This window comes from Hyla sarda, chromosome 5 (genome assembly GCF_029499605.1).
Source record: "Hyla sarda isolate aHylSar1 chromosome 5, aHylSar1.hap1, whole genome shotgun sequence".
Lineage (NCBI taxonomy): Eukaryota > Metazoa > Chordata > Amphibia > Anura > Hylidae > Hyla > Hyla sarda.
In genome coordinates, this window is record NC_079193.1 from 79,648,801 (window position 1) to 79,670,818 (window position 22,018).

The following is a 22,018-nucleotide window of genomic DNA, read 5'->3' on the forward strand; positions in this document are numbered from 1 at the left end:
GAATAAGGGTAGATATAACAAGCTTTCCCCCATCTATATGTACTTAATACTCCATAAGTAAAGACAGAATGTCAGAATGTATTCCTTAACAATTAATTTATTGTTAAGGAATAAATGAAACATTACATTGACCTACCTAAATATTCAGACCCTTTACTCAAGCCCTCAGTCTTCTTGGGTACAGTTATTGAAGAATATCAAGAAAAATGGAAGCCTCCTCCTCCACCCAAGCTAGATTTGATTTCAAGGGTTATAGCAAAGGGTGTAAATATTTACATACATGCCATGTGCTTGTTTTTCTTTTTTAATACATTTGTCAAAATTTCTAAAATTCAGTTATCACTTTGTCATAATGGGTCATTGCATGTAGAATTATTGGGCAAAACGTGCATTATAATACATGAAAAAAGTGAAATGGGGGTCTAAAGTGTTTCCAAATGCACTTTATAAACATTTAGTAAAGGGCCCGCCACATAAAGAATATTGTTTACAGTTACACCCAGCTACAAAATATTACATTTATACACTATATATATATGAAAAATGCAAAGCAGCTCATCACCAGATAGCATTCCCTAAAGTCAGCCCCAGCTCCAGTTACAGAGTCTCAGAAAATAATTGGGATTTTATGATAAGCCAGAATTCTCCCCAGAAGGGAAGAATACCCATCAGCAGACAGCTGTTTTGGGGTGTTAGTCCCTCGTCAGTACAGATCAGGGTGTTCTGGCTTGGCAGGTGAGAGGCCTGTAGGCTGAGAAAAAGGATCATTTGCCGCAGTGATCAGACTCCATGCGATCAGCTAGTTATCCCCTTTCCTGTAAAGAGGGAATAGCTGTACAATAGGGCACAAAGCAGTTGAATCAAAATATATGATTTTATGAAGGAAGCAAAGGGGATTTGGATTTTTTTTTCCTTACAAGTTATAGTCACTAGATTACTGGAGACGGGTGGTTGATCCAGGTATTTATTCCGATTGCCAGAATCGTAGTCTGAAAATAATTATTTTCAGTAAGTAATGAAAATTGTCTTCCACCTCATGGTGGGTTGTTTAGCTTTCCTGTGGCTCAACACTGAGAATAGGTCAAACTACTTAAAAAAAAAAAAAAAAAAATCTTGCTTTGCCATTTGCTGTACTATTTTAACAGGGTTTTATGTAGTTTTGAAAATTGAATCAAATACTCCTATGACTATAACGAACAGAAAGAATATTAGTGTGCCAAGGTAGCCAAGATTCCCCAGCATGAAGCAGCATAAGTGGCCACTGTCACTTGGAAGAAAAAAAAAGCGCTAACGAGACAAATTTACAATATAAGTCTATGGGATTGTCACGGTCAGGACACACTTCTCTCTCTGCCCATTTTAGTGATTAGTTGGGGTCTGAACACAAACTCTGACCGATCAGAACCTTTGTCTTGTCTCTAGGTCAGTGTTTCCCAAACGCGGTCCTCAAGTACCCCCAACAGGTCATGTTTTCTGGATTTCCTTAGTCTTTCACAGGTGATATAATTATGGTCAGTGAATCAGGCATCACCACAGTTATATCGCCTGTGAAAGACTAAGGAAATCCTGAAAACATGACCTGTTGGGGGGGTCTTGAGGACCGCACTTGAGAAACACTGCTCTAGGACATGTAAAGTTTTTTTAAATTTTTTATTTAAGCGTCAGGTACACTTTAATATTATAAAATAATAAAAGACAAAAATGAAAAAAGTTTGCCGAGGCAAGAAAGATTGCAACTTAGGTTAAGATGCTGTTGGACTCCATCGGCAATTCTGTCAAAACGAGGGTAGTTTAGGGGAGAAAAATACAAAATAGTGCATCTGGTAAACTACTGTATCCCTGATTGACACAATTCAAGTCAATGGGATCAGTTGGGATCCAGTGGTGACCCTATGAAGTCAGTTGTGCTCCAACCATTTTTTTTTTTTTTTTTTTTTACCAAATGCCCCAAAACCATCCAGAATGGAACGAAGCACAACGGCAATGTGAGTCTAGCCTTACCAAAGTCTTTAAAAATCGATCATCAAAGGTTTCTTTTAGGTTTTATTTTGGGTGCCACGCCAGAGCCACACATTTACAAAAAAACACAAAGTCTGAAGCAGATCGCTCGAGTAAATGAGAGCAGAGATTTAGGAATCCAGCATGGCCACTACACAATGTACAGAGTAGTCCGCTTCCAGCTCTGTTCTCTGTTTATGTGAGTGCTTTGGCAAACAGAGGATTAGCTGATTGGCAAGTATTCAGCAGCTCATTGCTTGCATGCTGTATCACGTGTTGAATATAACATACCAGCACTTGTATATAATCCATGCCATTAAAATAATGGTCATCTCTTAGAAGGTATGTGGATCATTGCAGCATTAAGCCAGTAACACAAATGTGGAACTAGAAAATTGATTTAAAAAAAACTTAAATGGTAAATTTTTCACACACGGGAAACCGGCTATATGCATAACAAGTGTTCACGCTTTTTTAAGTGTGTCTGACACAATTTTCATGAATTGAGAATACAGCCATTTTAAAATGAAACATTCAGGGTTCCTAGTTAAGGGGACACATTCCTTAAATTACTGGAAAAAGAACAAAAAAGTGCCCTAACATTACTGCGACCACAAAACAAAACACACTGCATTGTGGGAAGAGACCTGGTACAAATATTTATCACTACTATGGATACAAACTTATTTAACCATGCCTACAAAAACAAGAGACTTTTTGGCCCGTCTTCTGTATGTTTATTACATGTCTTAAACATAGGCCACATTTACACATGGGTGAAGTATAGAGAATCCAACAGAAACAATGTTTGGTATGAAACTGGAGGCAGAGAGAGTTACAGTAAGCCCTATTTTTGAGAGATTCGATGGAGCTGTAACCTTCAGCAAGCATGAGCCCTTATGCTAAACATTTCAGACATATACATTTGTGCATTAAAGGGGTACTCCAGCCCTAAGAAATCTTATCCCCTATCCAAAGGATATGGAATAAGATGTCTCACCGTGAGGGTCCAGCCGCTGGGGGCACCCACAATCTTGCATTCGGCACCCACCTCTTTGAGCTGCACGCCGCGCTGCCAGCTCACAAACTGCCGGGTGCTGTCCATGGGGCCGGAGTTTCGTGATATCACGATGACAGCACGATACTCCGGCCCCGTGATCGGCACTTGTCAGTTTGTGAGCTTGCAGCGCGGCGTGCAGCTCAAAGAGGTGGGTGCCGAATGCAAGATTGCGGGGGTCCCCAGCGGCGGGAGCCCCACGGTCAGACATCTTATCCCCTATCCTTTGGACCTTAGGGCCGGAGTACCCCTTTAAGGGCCTCATGTACTATAATTACCTCTTTTTATTGTGATTTTTTTATTCACTTTTCTATCATATGCATGAATGCGGTTCCACATGCCGTTAAACTATAACACAACGGAAATGCACCAAAGTTTTTCACTTCTCTGACGAAAGTGGAAAATCACAGCCTGAAAAGGTGCCAAAAACAGAGTGAAAATTTTCATAATTTCTTTTGTATAACCACACCATATTTCAGAAAACAAACAGAAAGTGAAGGACTTGTTGGAAAAATAGCTAAACTTGGGGCATGGGAATTTAAAGGGAAATGCAATAGTGTATACTATGGACATCATGTACTGTGTGGCTTTTTATTATAGACCGTTCCTCATCAAACAATTACCTAAAAGCAATAAGAAGTAAGTCTATGGGATATATACAGGATTATTACGCCTGACTGTTGTCAGAATATCAGGTCCACTGTCAGACAAGGCAAACACAGTGCAGGTCCTGGTCTGGATGAGGGAGTGGAGTTCTCGAAGAGGTGGTCTGTTGAAGAAGTTTCACTGCACATATATATCTAGTCAGTTAGGCCGCACACACATGTGCATCGTCCGGCAAAGTTTCTCTCCGGTGGTGAAGGAAAACTGATTGTAGATCTGATCCCATTCATTTTAATAGGACAGTCTGCATAGAACTGGCATCTCAAGCTGGACACTGGATGGTGGAACCCGTAGGGGTGCTGGACAGGGGAGTGCATCTTGCTGCACAACAACAATTGCCGGATATTAAACAACTAATGCACTTTTGTCATCAGTTGTAGTGAGTTTAGCCCGAGCCGGCCATATGTCAACCCAGCCTTAAATCATTAGAAAGGGTTTCCATTTTAGGAGCATGTATCCCACTGCATTTCTTTAAAAGTGGGATACATGTTGCAGCATTTCCTCTGAGGTATATGATGGGAGCTGCTCCTGATATATAAAACATGATGTGAGCAGGGCCTATGACTGTGGATTTATTTTCTTAGTGGTTAACAGCAAAAAGATTGAATACTGCCATTTTAAGAGTGCTATGTGGGTTCAAACATTGCAGAATACTTTTTGTAAGGAGGAATAAACTTTTTTCACTTTACTTTAATGGAACCAAGCATTCGATTTTACCATATATAATGCCTTTTAGCCCCCAGGGATGGTGAGCATATGAAGTTATAAAGTCTTCCCTGCCACCCGTAAAGTAGTCCCCTGGGCGGAGAGCTGTACTTACCAGGTCCTGTCGCTCTGGCCACAGTGACACCCCCTCAGCTTGGTTGACGGACCACGTCATCACTATGCTCCCTAGGCAGACAGAGCAGTGATACAGGCTGTCAATCAAGCCAAGGTGGGCGACACTACAGCCAGAGCGACAGGACCAAGTAAGTATATCTACGGCCACCCCTTTAAATGCTAGGTGTTTGCTGTTACTTGCTATTGGATGGATAGCTTTCGTCTGAATTATGTACTAGGACTTGGTAAATTGTTGCATTTTTGTAATGCATTATGGACATTCCTTTCTTTTCCATATTTGGATATGTTTTGTCTAGAATTTTGGATATATAATGGTTTTCCCCAAATTTTAAGCCACATGAATACAATTTGATTCCTTTACTTAGCATCAAAATCACTCTGCAAAGAGCAGACATCTTGTAAATAAAGTCTCCATTTAGAAGAACTTTCAAATCCAGGAGGTGTCTATGCCAGCCAGACCACTTAATGACCACAGAGCCTATGATCTATAGTCTTGTTTTCCATAAAGCTTTGGAGACCTCCTCAACAGCCACTTACAAAGCAGCAAACTTCTTCATTTTAAACTTGCCCAGGGGCACATAACCCTGTTAAAGAAGCCAATTTACTTTCAATAAGCTGCTTACTGTAACCACTTCCATGAAGAATTCATTGGAAAAAAAGTTATAACTAATGTGTGCTGCGTCAAGGAGAAATGTAAACTGCAATTTCCTTAATTACTTGAAAGGCTTTGTTACAGTGCGACCATACTGAGTGAATCTACACGAGTACCAGAGTCTAGGCATCGGCCTTGTTGAACTTCATAAAAGGAAACCCTAGCCTTTGATGTGGCCATCACAAGAAAATGTACCCATAAACCATATATTTTAATGACAAACAACTCAATTGTTGAAATATGTACCAGAGTGGCTCAGTCAAGAAGTCTAAAGGGGTCCATACAATCCACTGTTCCGGTCTCTTCCTTTAGTTTTTCTGCCAAATATGAGCCTTGACTAAGGGGAAAATACCCTACACACTAAAGCATTGTTTTCTCAGGATGTAGTAAAGACACAGAATAGTACAATGCTCTAATTAGAGCAGTATGAGAAAAAAATAATTATACATGTATAATAAGTCTATGGTGGGACCGAAACTTTTCACAGAAATTGAAACACTGCTGCAGTTTAAGGGTCTATTCACACGTACAGTATTCTGCGCAGGTTTGATGTGCAGGATTTCAAGCCATGTTAAGTCATTCAGTGTTTTTTTTGTATCTTGCAGAGGAGCAGACAATGAAGGGGAAAATAGAAGAACCCTTAAAAGGAGAACTCCGGTATGGGTGGGAAAACACAACTTATTCCCTATCCTAAGCATAGATCGCGGGGGGTCCGACAGCTGGGGCCCCCCGCGATCTCCTGCACGGGGACCCGGCTCACTCCTGCTCAATGCAGGAGCCGAGCTTTTTCGACCACAGCCGAAGCTGCGGCCGACACGCCCCCTCCATACACTTCTATGGCAGGGCTGGAGTGCTGCCTTCTGCAATCTCCGGCCCTGCCATAGAAGTGAATGGAGGGGGCGTGTCGGCCGCAGCTTCGGCTGTGGTCGAAAACGCTCGGCTCCTGCATTGAGCAGGAGCGAGCCGGGTCCCCGTACAGGAGATCGCGGGGGGCCCCAGTTGTCGGACCCCCCCACCCCCCCCCCCGCGATCTAACACTTATCCCCTATGCCTAGGATAGGGGATAAGTTGTTTTTTCCCACCCATACCGGAGTTCTCCTTTAAAGGGGAACCCTGGTGCTTTGATGGGTCCAACCGAAGCATTGTATGTGTAAATAAAACCCTGAAAAAAAATGTGCTTGTTAATTTCTGTCATCCTACATCTTTACTTAAAGAAGTTAAGTGTTTGATTGCAGGGGGTCCCCCTGTGGATAAGGGATAAGAAGTTAAGTACCAGAGGTCCCCTTATAAGGAATAATGTAGGATGACAACAGCAATTAAGTAAAGAATATTTTTATCCATCGAGCAGACCAGAGAAGTAGATCACAGATAACAGTGATCAGTGCTATGCATAGCACTGATCAGTATCTGCAATCTAAAGATTGCAATATATATAGCAAAGAGATAATAAATAACGAAGCACTCACACGGTGACTTCTGTTCAAGGCAGGAAAGTAGATTTCAAACCCGGTCTTCCATAGCGGAGAGGCGGAGGATGGTACGAGTGGAGCCTCAGACGCCAGCCACGGACCGTATCACGCTCTCTGGGGCTTCGGCTTGACGAACCACCAGAGGGCATGATTAGCTCCGTGGGCGGCGTCTGAGGCTCCCCTCGTACCATCCTCCACCTCTCTGCTATGGAAGACCGGGTTTGAGATCTACCTTCCTGCCTTGAACAGAAGTCACCGCGTGAGTGCTCCGTTATCTATTATCTTTTTGCTATATATGTTTAACCACTGCTTGTAAAACGTGAACACCTCAAGACAGGGGTGTTGAAGACTTCACTCGTCATTGCGTCTCGCAGCGCATAGCAACGACGCAGGGGACGCCACACCAGAGGCCAAAAGCAGCGCGGACCCGACCCCGGCAACAGGTAATTATACAACCGGGGATGGGGGAGCCAACGGGGCAGCGGCGCCGATAGCCAGGGGGAAAAAAGCGGCGGCAGCAGGGCTCTAGACTCCAGGAAAGGCAGGGGGAGAGAAGCAGGCAGCGACGGCCTCTCTCCCCCTGCCTTTCCTGGGGGCTTCTGCGGGGTCAGAAACAGTGTATCGGGGTATACACATGCACACACGCACCCTCATTTTACCAAGGATATTTGGTAAAATACTTTTTTTACCCAAATATCCTTGGTAAAATGAGGGTGCGTGTTATAGGCTGGTGCGTGGTATACCCCGATAAATACGGTATTTGGTATCACCTGGTGCGGAAATGCCCGATCTATAAAAAATGTTATGTCAATGATCCAGTACGGTGAAAGGTGTAAAAAAAAAACAAAAAACAAAAAACAAAGTCATAATATGGATTTTTAAATTACATCGTATCAGAAAAAAAAGTTAAGTCATAAAAAAAAAATCCATCAAAAACAAGAATGGTACCACAGATCACGGAGCAAAAAAATGAGCCCTCAACATATACGGAAAAATAAAGTTATAGGGGTCAGATGAGGACAATTTTAAATATACAAATTTTGTTTAATAAATGTTGACTTCTTATAAAAGTAAAGTAATATTAGAAAAACTACCGTACCTAAATAGGGTATCCTTATAATCGCATTGACCTACAGAAACTTTTTTTTAACGATAAAGTTCAGTGCGTAAAAACGACCCCCCCCCACCAAAAAAAAGTTGCAAGATTTCCGTTTTCTTTTCAATTTTCCACCACAGATAATACTTTTTTAGTTTCACTGTACATTTGATGGTAAAATGAAAAGTGTCCTTACAAAATAGAATTGGTCAAGCAAATTTTCCTGTGTCCCAAGCCAAAAAGGACTGTACTTAACCCCTTAAGGACCCAGCCCATTTTCAGCTTAAGGACCCGGGTCAGACCCGGACATCCGACCACTGTCACTTTAAGCATTAATAACTCATGGAAGCTTTTACTTTTCAATCTGATTCAGAGAATGCTTTTTTGTGACATATTCTACTTTATGTCAGTGGTAAATTTTTGTCGATAATTGCATCATTTCTTGGTGAAAAATTTGAAAATTTGCTGAAAATGTTGCATTTTTTTAAACTTTGAAACTCTCTGCTTATAAGGAAAATAGACATGACATAAAAAAAATCTGATATTGATTCACATATACAATATGTCTACTTTATATTGTCAGAGGGCTTCAAAGTTCAGCAGCAATTTTCTAATTTTTCACAACATTTTCAAAATCTGAATGTTTCAGGTACAGTTTTGAAGTGGATTTGAAGGGCCTTCATATTAGAAATACCAGATAAATGACCCCATTTTAAAAACTGCACCCCTCAAAGTATTCAAAATGACATTCAGGAAGTGTGTTAACCCTTTAGATGTTTCACAGGAATGGCAGCAAAGTGAAGGAGAAAATTCTAAATCTTCATTTTTTACACTCATGTTCCTGTAGCTCCCCCGGGGCCTCCGGTAACCGGCCACGATCCTCTTCCTGGTTGCTGGTCGGCGAGTCATATTGCGCTCAGCCGATCACCGGACACAGTAAAGTCCCGACTCGGCCGGCGATAGGCTGAGCGGCAGTGTGAGAACGCTTCAGGACACAAAATTCTTCAATACACTGGCACCTGCTGCCGGAGACGAAAACGTCACAATGCTGCTCAGTCTATCGCCAGCCGAGTCGGGACTTCACTGCGGCCGGTGATTGGCTCAGCGCAGTATGACTCACCGACCACCAGCAACCAGGAAGAGGATCGCGGCAGACACCGGAGCCGGTTACCAGAGGCCCCGGGGGAGCAGAGGAAGGTATGTACACCTTTATTTTTTTTTTTACTGCCGGCGGTATGGGGGACAGTATTTATATTCTGGGGTTCTCCTTTAAATAAAAAAAAATAAAAATTTCACTAAACTGCTGGTTTTCCCCAAATTTTACATTTTCACAAGGGGTAATAGGAGAAAAAGCCTCCCAAAATTTGTAACTCCATTTCTTCTTAGTATGGAAATACCCCATATGTGGATGTAAAGTGCTCTGCGGGTGCACTACAATGCTCAGAAGAGAAGGAGTGCCATTGGGCTTTTGGAGAGAGAATTTGGTTGGAATAGAAGTCGGGGGCCATGTGCGTTTACAGAGCCCCCCGTGGTGCCAGAACAGTGGACCCCCCCACATGTGACCTCATTTTGGAAACTACACCTATCACAGAATTTAATAAAGGGGTGCAAAGAGCATTTACACCCCACTGGCGTTTGACAGATCTTTGGAACAGTGGGCTGTGCAAATGAAAAAATTACATTTTTCATTTTCACGGACTACTGTTCCAAAAATCTGTCAGACAGCTGTGGGGTGCAAATGCTCACTGCACCCCTTATTAAATTCTGTGAAGGATCCAGTTTCCAAAATGGGGGCACATGTGGGGGGGGGGTCTATTGTTCTGGCACGATGGGGGCTTTGTAAACACACATGGCCTTCAATTTTGGAGATATTCTCTCTCCTAAAGCCCAATGGCACTCCTTCTCTTCTGAGCATTGTAATTCGCCTGCAGAGCACTTAACATCCACATATTGGATATGTTCTTACTCAGAAGAAATGGGGCTACAAATTTTGGAGAGCCTTTTTCCTATTCTCCCTTATGAAAATGAAAAGTGTAGGGTAACACCAGCATTTTAGTGAAAAGTTATTTTTTTCTCTTCGTTTTCACATCCAACTTTAACGAAAACTCGTCAAACACCTGTGGGGTGTTAAGGCTCACTATACCCCTTGTTACATTCCGTTAGGGGTGTAGTTCCAAAACGGGGTCCCATGTGGGTATTTATTGTTTTGAGTTTATATCAGAACGACTGTAAAATCAGCCACCCCTGTGCAAATCACCAATTTAGACCTCAAATGTACATAGTGTGCTCTCACTCCTGAGCCATGTTGTGCCCCCGCAGATCACTTTACTCCCACATATGGGTTATTTCCGTACTCGGGAGAAATTGCGTTCCAAATTTTGGGGGTCTTTTTTTCCTTTGACCGCTTGTGAAAATTATGTATGGGGCAACACACCCCTACCCCTTAATTCCCTGGTTGAACTTGATGGACATATGTCTTTTTTCGACCGTACTAACTATGTAACTATGTAACACCAGCATGTTAGTGTAAAAAATGTAATGTTTTTACACTAACATGCTGGTGTAGACCCCAACTTTTACCCCTCATGAAAAGGAGAAAAATTCCCCCAAAATTTGTAACGCAATTTCTCCAGAGTACGGAAATACCCTATATGTGGCACTAAACTTTTGCCTTGAAATACGACAGGGCTCCAAAGCGAGAGAGCGACATGCGCATTTGAGGCCTATTTGGGAGATTTGCATCCTCCACCAAAATACCCTACGGCAGTGTTTCCCAAACAGGGTGTCTCCAGCTGTTGCAAAACTCCCAGCATGCCTTGACACTCAGTGGCTGTCTGGGAATACTGGGAGCTGTTGCTTTTCAACAGCTGGAGGCTCCGTTTTGGAAACAGTGCAGGGGGGGGCGCTGTGTAAGGGTATATATATATATATATATATATATATATATATATATATATATATGTAGTGTTTTACTTTTTATTTTGTGTGGTGTAGTGTTTTAAGGGTACAGTCACACGGGCGGGGGTTTACAGTGAGTTTCTTGCTGGGAGTTTGAGCTGCAGTGGAAAATTTGCCCCATCTCAAACTTGCAGCAGAAAACTCACTATGTGTGTGGGGGGGGGCAAACCTCCAGCTGTTGAAAAACTACAACTCCCAGCATGCGCTGACAGACCATACATGCTGGGAGTTGTAGTTATGCAACAGCTGGAGACACACTGGTTGCGAAACACTGAGTTAGGATACAAACTGTTTCACAACCAATGTGTCTCCAGCTGTTGCAAAACTGAAACACTCAGCATGCATTGACAGTCCAAGGGCATGCTGAGAGTTGCAATTTTTCAACAGCTGGAGGCACACTGCTACAACTCCCAAGCATGCCATTTTTCATAGAAAAAATGTGCCTCCAGCTGTTGCATAACTACAACCCCCAGCATGCACAGACTACCAAAGGGCATGCTTGGGGTTGTAGTTGGAACTCCAGCTGTTGCAAAACTACAACTTCCAGCATGCCCTTTGGCTGTGCATACTGAGAGTTGTTGCTAAGGAACAGCCGGAGGTGAACAGGCCTCACCTTCTGCTGTATCCTGCCGCTGGGACCGCCGCCGCCACTGCTCCTGCCGCCGGGACCCCCGCCGGGCCATGGAGAAGTAGGAGACCCCCACCGGCCCCGATCACCGCCTAGCAGGGCAGTGATTGGTCTGTCTTTTCGACCAATCAATCACGTGATCGTGAGGTGGCACCCATGCCACCTCACTCCTGCTGGGTAAGGGTGAATGGGGCTGTCTTGGACAGCCCCGTTCATCCTTTTTTTTTTCCCCAAAAAAATTCTGATAATAAAATTTTACAAAAACTATAAATAAAAAAGTGGGTGGGGTACTGCATTTTTTGTTTTTGGCCAAGCACAGGCTAAATTTCCCTTTCGGTGCATCCCTAATTCATACATACAATGTTTAGGCTGTGACCTACAACCTTACACAAGCAACAGAAGCTTGACAAAGGCTGGAAGTGTCAGCTGAAACATTCTGTGTGTAAATAAAATCCTGAAAGGGATTCCTGCTACATAAAGGATTTAGAATGGTGACAGCATTTAAGTTCTTTATATGTGGGGATGAGGCAGATCAAGCCCCTATAAGGGACATGCACCAAAGCACCTCCTGTAAGGTGCTGCTTTTTTCTATTTTTCTGCACACACACAAAAAAAAAAAGCTGCCCTTAACCATCTGCTTGTCACCATTTCATGTTCACCACCTACCCATATATAGTACACGCTACATGTAACTTTGGAGGCCAATGGCTGCATCATTACATGCTTGACATACTTAGTGTACAAGGATATACATTGGGGACATCGGAGCGCTTCCAGTGGGGAAACCCGCAGCCTCAAGCAGAGGGGTGCGTACAGATTTTTGTATTCTCCCATTCCCTGCTCCTCTGCAAATTAAAACAAAAAAACACATCAAATCCTGCACAGGATACTGTATGTGTGAATAGACACTGTGTGTGTAGAATTTATGCTGCATTGCATTGTAAACTGAACACCGCTTCAAAACTGCAGCATCAAATATGCGCAGGATACTGTATGTGTGAATACACCCTAAAGATGTGACCTAAGTGAAGGATATGGAAAAACATTTCTTTCTAGCATTTGCTTTGATAAGAATTTGCTTGTCTGAAATGCTATTTATAAACAGTTCCAATAAGATGGAGATACAGGAGAAACAAACCACCACATAATAATAGTGACAACTGTGATAACTCCACAACAAAAAGCCAATCTAAAAGAAATACGAACACCATCTAGGTCACTGAATTTAGCCATTATAGAGGAACTCTGGTGGAAAACATTTTTTTTTTTCATATCAACTGGTTCCAGAAAGTTATAATTTGTAAATGACTTCTATTCTAAAAATCTTAACCATTCCAGTACTTATCAGCTGCTGAATACTACAGAGACATGTGTGTAGTGCTTTGCAGTCTGACAACAGTGCTCTCTGCTGACATCTCTGTCCATGTCAGGAACCATCCAGAGCAGGAAAGGTTTGCTTCTAATCTGGACAGTTCCTGACACAGACAGAGGTGTCAGCAGAGAGCACTGTGGTCAGAATGGAAAGAACTACACTATTTTCTCTGTCGTATACAGCAGTTGATAAGTACTGGAAGGATTAAGATTTTTAAATAGAAGTAATTTACAAATATGTTTAACTTTCTGGCACCAGTTGATTTGATTTGAAGACATTTGTTTCCCACTTGTTTTCCACCTGAGTTAACCTTTAAGAATCAGTACCTACAAGTGGATAAAACGAAACATATTTATGATAAATATTACAATGAGACAATTCCTCTAAATGGATGATTCTTTCCCATACCTGTAACAAAAGTTCTCCTTCCAGTAAACGCAAGTCTTCTCCTGATTTAACTGGCCTTCGATTGTCGCTGATCCCATTGCCATCTTTCTTTGAATGTTGTAGTGCAACTACAAAATAAAAAAATAAAAAAAATCATAAACAATATGCTCAAGTCCAAATTTGATCAGAATGACTGGTGACCTATTGGTGATATGTATTATTTTTTATAGCTTTCACGGCTTATAACCAGGAGAACAACAGGTTGAAACACACTTTTACTTCATTTCACTTCAATCACCGCTCACTTGCTATCACTAATCACATTTGCTGTGCCACTTCTTGTTGTTTGCAATCACCAGCACTGTCTATGTATTCATGTTATGTGTTTGTGTGTAATTGTCTTGGTTGTCTTTGCCGGCTAGGGATAATATGTTCCATACCCATAGGGGTTAAAAGGTCCCATACTACATGGGCCATTCACACTGCATTCAGCACTTTGTAAGGCCGCCCCCCGTTGTCAGAGTCCTGTGACTCGCAACTGCGGTCATGACTCGACGTTGGCGCTTGCTTTTGCATCCTAATACACACCCTCACCATTCAATGCGCACATCACTGGTATCGACTCACGTCACTGTCACATGACCAGTGGCGGCTCCCGCTTCCTGTGATGCGTGTGCACTCAGGCTGTGGCGGCCAGGTTATTTTGTCGTCTAAATGCGCGGCCGGGTTATTTTGACGTCAGACGCCAAGGGACCATGTGTTACGTTATCGTGGTAAGGTAGGAAACGCTGGCACATGATTGGATATGGCTTATGGTTGATTTTGATTGGATAAACTAGGAATGCACGGATATGAGTGGCTTATATACCTGCCACTCACTTATGGGCTGCATATGATTGGTCCCAGCAACATATTTATACCCACCTGTTTGGGGCTTTTGTACACGCCCCCTGACGAAGCACAAGCGAAACGTACATTGGGGTTGGAGGTGGTGGGCAGGTAATGAATGCATGGCAGGATGTTCCTGATTTTCTCACCTGTATTCCTATACTAACTCAAATATTCACCTTTGTTACATGCTCTCGGCATACCCGATACCTTGTGATTTATTGTATACTTTGGTCTTCTATTCCTTCTGTTGGTTTTAGGTTCTGCTTACTAGCATACCTTCCCTGTATTCCATGTATTTATACCTGCTGTACTCCCTCCACTTATCTACAGTTGTTTTTGTGGTGCCTTGTTTTTACTCATCTTTTTAATGTATGTCAACTGCATATGTGTTAAATAAAATATAATATTTTTTCACTACTAGTTTTCTCTTTGTTGGTGTATATGTCATGAACTAGTGCTGGCCTCTCTTCCCAGGGCTAGGCCCCCCTTTTTTTTTTCTGTTGGTGATATAGTTTACAGAAACGTAAACTAAAATTAGGAGAAAAGCTTATATGTAAAAATACTCATTCTACAAACTTTATAAACAATCATATTTGCAAAGATAATAAGTAAACCTATTTGTCACACACAAGTAAAAAAATTAAAATTAAAATGTTAAATTATCAGACAAATATATGAGAACTGCACAAACTAATACATGGCCAACTGCTGAGATTGTTCAGCCCAAAAAATAATTAAATAAAAATACAAAAGAAATATGCCATATTTAAGTCCAGCAGATGAAAAGCAGTAGGCAAGCATGTTTTTTCTCTTTCACCTTTCTTGTTCTGTAGTACTATGTTACATTGCCTGAGGAATTCTTGGCTAGCGTATCTGACCAGATCTACCTCATAAAACCATCATAAGATCTCATTAACCTAGCCAAAGAATATTACATCATATCTGGAGACAAAATGTATAAGCTTATTGTATTATGAATTAAAACACAAACAAGACATCACTAAGTTTAACCCCTTAAGGACCAAGCCCATTTTAACCTTAAAGCATACCTGTCAGATCCAACCAATTTTTTTCTTTAAATATATCACTCAGTACCTAATCCTGACCATGTACATCTAATTTGTATGTGTCTAGCACCTTTATTTTAATTTTTTTATTACACTTTTAATTTAGCTCACTAGTCTGAATAGCTCTCAAATGGAGAGGGCGTGGCCTCACTGTGCAGGTCTCCTCCCCCTCCCTCAGTATGTTGTCTGCTCACATCTCCCGTAGCATTAGCAAAACTACATCTCTCAGCTTGTCCTCACTGACCGTAGCGGGACACAAGCTGACAGTGTCAATCAAGGAAGTGTGTCCATGACACATGGACACAGCAGGACTAGTATGTGTCCAAGCAGACGGGGGGGGGGGGGGGGGGGGGCAGTTGTTTGATTGGCTTTTTCAGTATGAAACACTGAACATTTCCTAATGGAAGCAATTGCAAAACCTATTAGTTTTGCATGCTTTACAACATACAAAATTTTTTGTATCTGACAGTGCCCATTTAAGGACTAGGCCTAGTTTTTGTTTTTTTCACCTCACCTTCTAAAATCCATAACTCTTTTATATTTCATCTACAGACCCATAAAATATATTTTTTTTTTAGGTGACCAATTGTACTTTGTAATGAATCCTCTTATTTTCCATAAAATGTATGGCGAACCCAAAAAAATTTTTAGGGAGGAAAGTTTAATGAAAACCACAATTTTGCACATTTTGGAGGGTTTTGTTTTCGCATTCTACACTTTACGGTAAAAATGACATGTGTTCTTTATTCTGTGGGTCAATACGATTAAAATGATACCCATGGCTAGATAATTTTATATTTTTGTACCACAAACAAAATTCTAAAACTTTTTGTACAAAATCAGTAATTTAAAATCTAAAATCCCTATTTTGACCATCTATAAAGCCTTTTCATTTTTCTGTATATAGGGCGGTATGAGGGCTCCTTTTTTGTGAGAGAGAGAGAGAGAGAGAGAGAGAGAGAGAGAGAGAGAGAGAGAGAGAGAGAGAGAGAGAGAGAGAGTTGTCAAGGCTGACACATTTACACACACACACACATACATATATCATATATATATATATATATATATATATATATATATATTTATTTTTTTTTTCTCCTCCTAACTATAATTTTCTTTCTTCATGAAGGTCTATTAGCCCCTCCCTGTTTCTTGCAGCAGCATGTTTAGTAAACATGGGCAAAGCACATATGAACTTTCACTTGCTGCATCTCCTCTCTGCAACTGTTGTGGGTCCAGCCTGTCACATAAACACTGACAGAGTATCTACAGGGAGCAGAAGATCGCGTGTGCTAGGGCCCCTCTTCACTACACAGGCTGCTGTCATCGATTATGATAATAGTTGACTATTTTCATAATCGATTAGTTGTTTAAATGCGCACTGTCAGATACAAAAACTTGATATGTTGCAAAGCATGCAAAACCAATAGGTTTTGGAATTTCTTTTATTAGAAAAGGCAGTCAAACAAATAGCCCCCCCCCCCCCCACTTGGACACATACTAGTCCTGCTGTGTCCATGTGTCATCACCTATGTCATGGACACACTTCCTTGATTGACAGCTGTGAGCGCAGGGCTCACAGCTGGAGGAAAAATCCTTCCACTGCCAGCTTGTGTCCCGCTACTGTCAGTGAGGGGAGATGTGAGCAGACAGCAGATTTTTAGATGCGTGTTGGCCAGTTCGCCAATTTCATTTGGAACAGCCAATCAGTATATAGGGGCCTCCTGACTCTCTCTCAAAGGAAGTTTTTGGGAAAAGAAGAATTGAGCATGTTTAATTTTGACTACCTTTTTTGTTTAGGTAGTTCACAAATGCATGATCAGCCAAGTATGCATGTATACGGATGGATCAGGAAAGACGTCAGGCTGTTATCTTACGTGTGTGGCCAGATCTACTCCTTTTACATCATTACCATCTGTCTGTAAATTATTTAATGGGAGTGGAATAAAAGACTAATATATTGATACACATTTAAAAGAGCAAAATAAACTTGACAAAACATGGTGCCTAGAGAAAAGCCAGTTAAATTTAGTTAATGTATAAAATTAGACTCACTGAACCACATACTTTACCAATTATATCTGTCACATGACTGGCTATTAACAATTTCACAAGGTCTTAGAAGATCAAAGCTGCTCATAAATGATTTGGGATGGACATTAGTTTGACTGCTTTGTAGGTGACAGACAAGTGAACAATAGGCCTACAATGGGTTTTATTTTAACATTTTATTTTAACATGAGCCATTTTTTAAGTGGCATCTACAACTGACCTTGTTATATAAAGGAAATCAATTCACAGGTTATTTATAAACCAGTGAAAAGCTTTTTTTTTTTTTAACTAAAAACTGGTGTAAAAAACATAGTGAATAAAAACTGTTGGAAGTGGAAGATTTTGATAAATACACAATAAAAAAAAAGGTGTAAAGGCAGTTTACAGTTAAATGGCCACTGGCAGATACAAAAACTTCTTATATAGGTTAGGCCCCTTTCACACTACATAACTACTCTGTTATTTTGTGACGGAAGATAGTAACGGGAGGAATAGTTCATGAATGTACAACATCTAAAAAGTTTTTGAATCGGACAGTGCTCATGGACCATGGACCTAATAGAGTAACACTCTACTAAATGTAGCACATTACTAAGAGCCATCTGGGCCATATTTGTAATGTATTGTATATAACAATCATACAATTTTGTAGTAGATAATAACATATTTTTGTAAAAGTAGCTTAGAGAGCACAGATATTTTTTGCAATAGCTACATAAGCAGATAATGCTGATATATTTAGCAGATAATGCTGATATATCGTAATTACCGTACTTTGCTATGAAAAGGGAAGGGAGTTGTTCTCACCTCTGCAAAAAAAAAAATGGTTGTCTATGGTAAGATTTTTTTTATTTTTATTTCATTTAATTTTAACCCAGAAACCGCACTTCATCACATTCACATTCAATGGACTGTGTCTTAAAATAAGACTTAATTGCAATAACAGGCACAGCCCATATAGTTTCTTTAAAAAAAAAAAAAAAAAAAAAAAAAAGCTTTTACACGGGCAATTATCAACTATTAATCATTGTCTGTGGCCTCCACGTGCCCGTATGACCTCCCTACAACACCTGGGCATGATCCTGATGAGGTGGCAATACGTAGGTCAATACGATTAAAATGATACCCTTGGCTTTCCGTATATAGGCGGTATGAGGTCTCATTTTTTGCGCCGTCGTCTGAACTTTTTATTGATACCACATTTGCATTTGGCCTTTTTTTATTTTTTAAATTTACGCCGTTCACCGTACGGGATCATTAACATTATATTTTGATAGTACGGACATTTACGCTTTTTGGGTGTAAAATGGGAAAACTGACAATTTTCCTTTTTAATGGGGGAGGGGATTTTTACCTTTTTTTACTTTTTATTTCTTAAATTTTTCAAAATTTTTTTCAATTTTTTTTTTACACTTTTTCATTTGATTGCTAATACTGTTCAATGATATGCATAGGGCATAGTACTGATCAGTATTATCGTCTATCTTCTGCTCGATCTCAGACCAGAGCAGGAGAGTCCGGGAGACTGACGGAGGCAGGTAAGGGGACCTTGTCCGCCATTACAGATGATCCGATCCCTGCAGCAGCGCTGAGGGCGATCCGATCATCTATTTTAACATGTGCATTGCCGCAGATGCCGTGATCTGTACTGATCATGGTATCTGAGGGGTTAATGGAGGACTTCCGTGCGATTGCGGATGTCTGCCATTACTGGCGGGTCCCTGGCTGCTACCTGCCGTGTATGACGCGAGCATCGCTGCAATGCTCGCGGTCAAAAACAGGACGTAAAATGTACATCCTGGTGCACTAAGCACCGCCGCACCAGGAAGTACATTTACGTCCATGGTCGTTAAGGACCAAGCCCATTTTCACCTTAAGGACCAGAGGATTTTTTGCACATCTGTCCACTGTCACTTTAAATGGGCATTGTCAGATACAAAAAAATGTTGATATGTTGCAAAGCATGCAAAACCAATGCTTTCATTAGAAACATTTCAGTATTTCAAACTGAAAAAGCCAGTCAAACAACTGCCCCCCTGCCTGCTTGGACACATACTAGTCCTGCTGTGTCCATGAGTCATCACCTACGTCATGGACACACTTCCTTGATTGACAGCTGTGAGCGCAGGGTTCACAGCTGGAGGAAAAATCCTCCCACTGTCAGCTTGTGTCCCGCTACTGTCAGTGAGGACAAGCTAGGTGTTGTAGTTTTGCTAATGTTAGGGGAGATGTGAGCAGACAGCATACTGAGGGAGGGGGTGGAGACCTGCACAGTGAGGCCTCGCCCCCTCCCTTTGAGAGGAATTCAGACTAGTGAGCTAAATTATAAGTATAAAAAAATAAAAAATAAAGGTGCTAGACACAAAAATGTAGATGTACATGGTCAGGATTAGGTGCTGAGTGATAGATCCAACAAAAAAAAATTATATTTTTTTTATATGACAGGTATGCTTTAAGCATTAATAACTCTGGGATGCTTTTACTTATGAATTTGATTCCAAGATTGTTATTTCGTGACATATTCTACTTTTAACATAGTGGTAAATTTATTTTATTACTTGCATCATTGCTTCCAAAATTTCATGAAAAATTAGAATATTTTGCTTTTCCTTCTAACTTCGAAGCTCTCTGCTTGTAAGGAAAATAGACATACCAAATAAATTATATATTGATTCACATACACAATATGTCTACTTTTTACTTTTAAAAGACATCAGAGGGCTTTAAAGTTCAACAGAATTTTTTCCAATTTTTCACACTTTTTACATCAGATTTTTTCAGGGACCAGTTCAGTTTTGAAGTGGATTTGAAGGGCCTTCATATTAGAATTACCCCACAAATGACCCCATTATAAAAACTGCACCCCTCAAAGTATTCAAAATGAGATTCAGAAAGTGTGTTAACCCTGTAGGTGTTTCACAGGAATAGCAGCAAATTGAAGGAGAAAGTTCAAAATCTTACTTTATTACACTCATTTTCTTGTAGACCCAGTTTTTGAAATTTTTACAAGGGGTAAAAGGAGAGAAATCCCCACAAAATTTGTAACCCAATTTCTCTTGAGTAAGGAAATACCTCATATGTTTATGTAAAGTGTCCTGTGGGTACACTAGAGGGCTCAGAAGGGAAGGAAAGGAGAGACAGTGGGATTTTGGAGAATGAGTTTTTCTGAAATGGTTTTTAGGGCGGCATGTCCCATTTAGGAAGCCCCTATGGTACCAGAAAAGAAAAAAAAAAAAAAACAACATGGCATACTATTTTGGAAACAACACCCCTCAAGGAACGTAACAAGGGGGTACAGTGAGCCTTTATACTCCACAGGTGTTTGACGTGAAAATGAAAAATATGATTTTGTTGGAACAGAAGACGGGGGCCATGTGCGTTTACAAAGCCCCCGTGGTGCCATAACAGTGGACCCGCCCTCCCTCCCCCCACATGACCCCATTTTGGAAACTGCACCCCTCACAGAATTTAATAAAGGGTACAGTGAGCATTTACAACCACTGGCGTTTGACAGATCTTTGGAACAGTGGGCTGTGCAAATGAAAAATTAAATTTTTCATTGACCATTCTTCCAAAAATATGTCAGGCACCTGTGGGGTGTAAATGCTCACTGAACCCCTTATTACATTCTGTGAGGGGTGTAGTTTCCAAAATGGGGTCACATGTGGGGAGGGGAGGTCCACTGTTCCTTTTTTCCCCCCAATTTTCACATCCAACTGTGTAAGGGGGTGTATATGTAATGTTTTACCCTTTATTTTTTGTTAGTGTAGTGTAGTGTTTTTAGGGTACATTCACAGAGGCGGGGGTTTACAGTGAGTTTCTCGCTGGGAGTTTGAGCTGCGGCAGAAATTTGCTGCATCTCAAACTTGCAGCAGAAAACTCGCTGTAAACCCCCGCCCATGCGAATGTACCCTGTACATTCACATGGGGAGGGGGACCTTCAGCTGTTGCAAAACTACAACTCCCAGCATGCACTGACAGACCATACATGCTGGACGTTGTAGTTATGCAACAGCTGGAGGCACATTGGTTGCGAAACACTGAGTTAGGACACAAACTGTTTCACAACCAGTGTGCCTTCAGCTGTTGCAAAACTGCAACTCTCAGCATGCATTGACAGTTGAAGGGCATGCGGAGAGTAGTAGTTTTGCAACAGCTGGAGGCACACTGGTACAACTCCCAGCATGCCCTTCGGCTGTCTGTGCATGCTGGGAGTTTTAGTTATGCAACAGCTGGAGGCACACTTTTCACAGAAAAAATGTGCTTCCAGCTGTTGCACAACCACAACCCCTAGCATGCAAAGACTACCAAAAGGCATGCTGGTGAACAGGCCTCACCTCTTGCAGCATCCTGCTGCCAGAACCGCTGCTGCCACCACTCCTGCCTGCCGCTCCTGAGGGGACCCTCGCCTTCAAAAAATCATAACTCTTTTATATTTTCATCCACAGACTAGTATGAGGGCTTGTTTTTTGCGCAACCAGTTGTCCGTTGTAATGCCATCACTCACTTTACCATAAAATGTATGGCGCAACCAAGAAAATACCATTTGTGTGGGGAAATTAAAAAGAAAACCACAATTTTGCTAATTTTGGAAGGTTTTGTTTTCACGCCGTACAATTTACAGTAAAAATGACATGTGTTCTTTATTCTTTGGGTCAATACGATTAAAATGATACCCATGATAACATACTTTTCTATTACTGTTGCACTTTTCAACCAAATTAGTATGTTCAAAATCCCCCTATTTTGAAGACCTATAACTTTTTCATTTTTCCGTATAAGCGGCGATATGAGGGGTCATTTTTTGCGCCGTGATCTGTACTTTTTATTGATTCCATATTTGCTTATATAGAACTTTTAATCCATTTTTTGGGGAATAAAAGGTTAT

The 22,018-nt window shown here is 41.1% G+C and overlaps 1 protein-coding gene across 3 annotated transcripts in view; it reads right to left on the minus strand.

The window, feature by feature from the left end:
* The window catches only part of AHR (aryl hydrocarbon receptor), a 157,607-nt gene that overhangs the window by 39,196 nt on the left and 96,393 nt on the right, over window positions 1–22,018 (minus strand). For all 3 annotated transcript variants that reach the window (XR_008843932.1, XM_056519758.1, XM_056519757.1), the window contains exon 3: window positions 13,142–13,248. Coding sequence is in view for 2 of the 3 variants with exons in the window: in XM_056519758.1 (XP_056375733.1) it covers window positions 13,142–13,248 (107 nt within the window). In the remaining variant the exon portion in view is untranslated. The remainder of the gene's footprint in view (window positions 1–13,141; window positions 13,249–22,018) is intronic.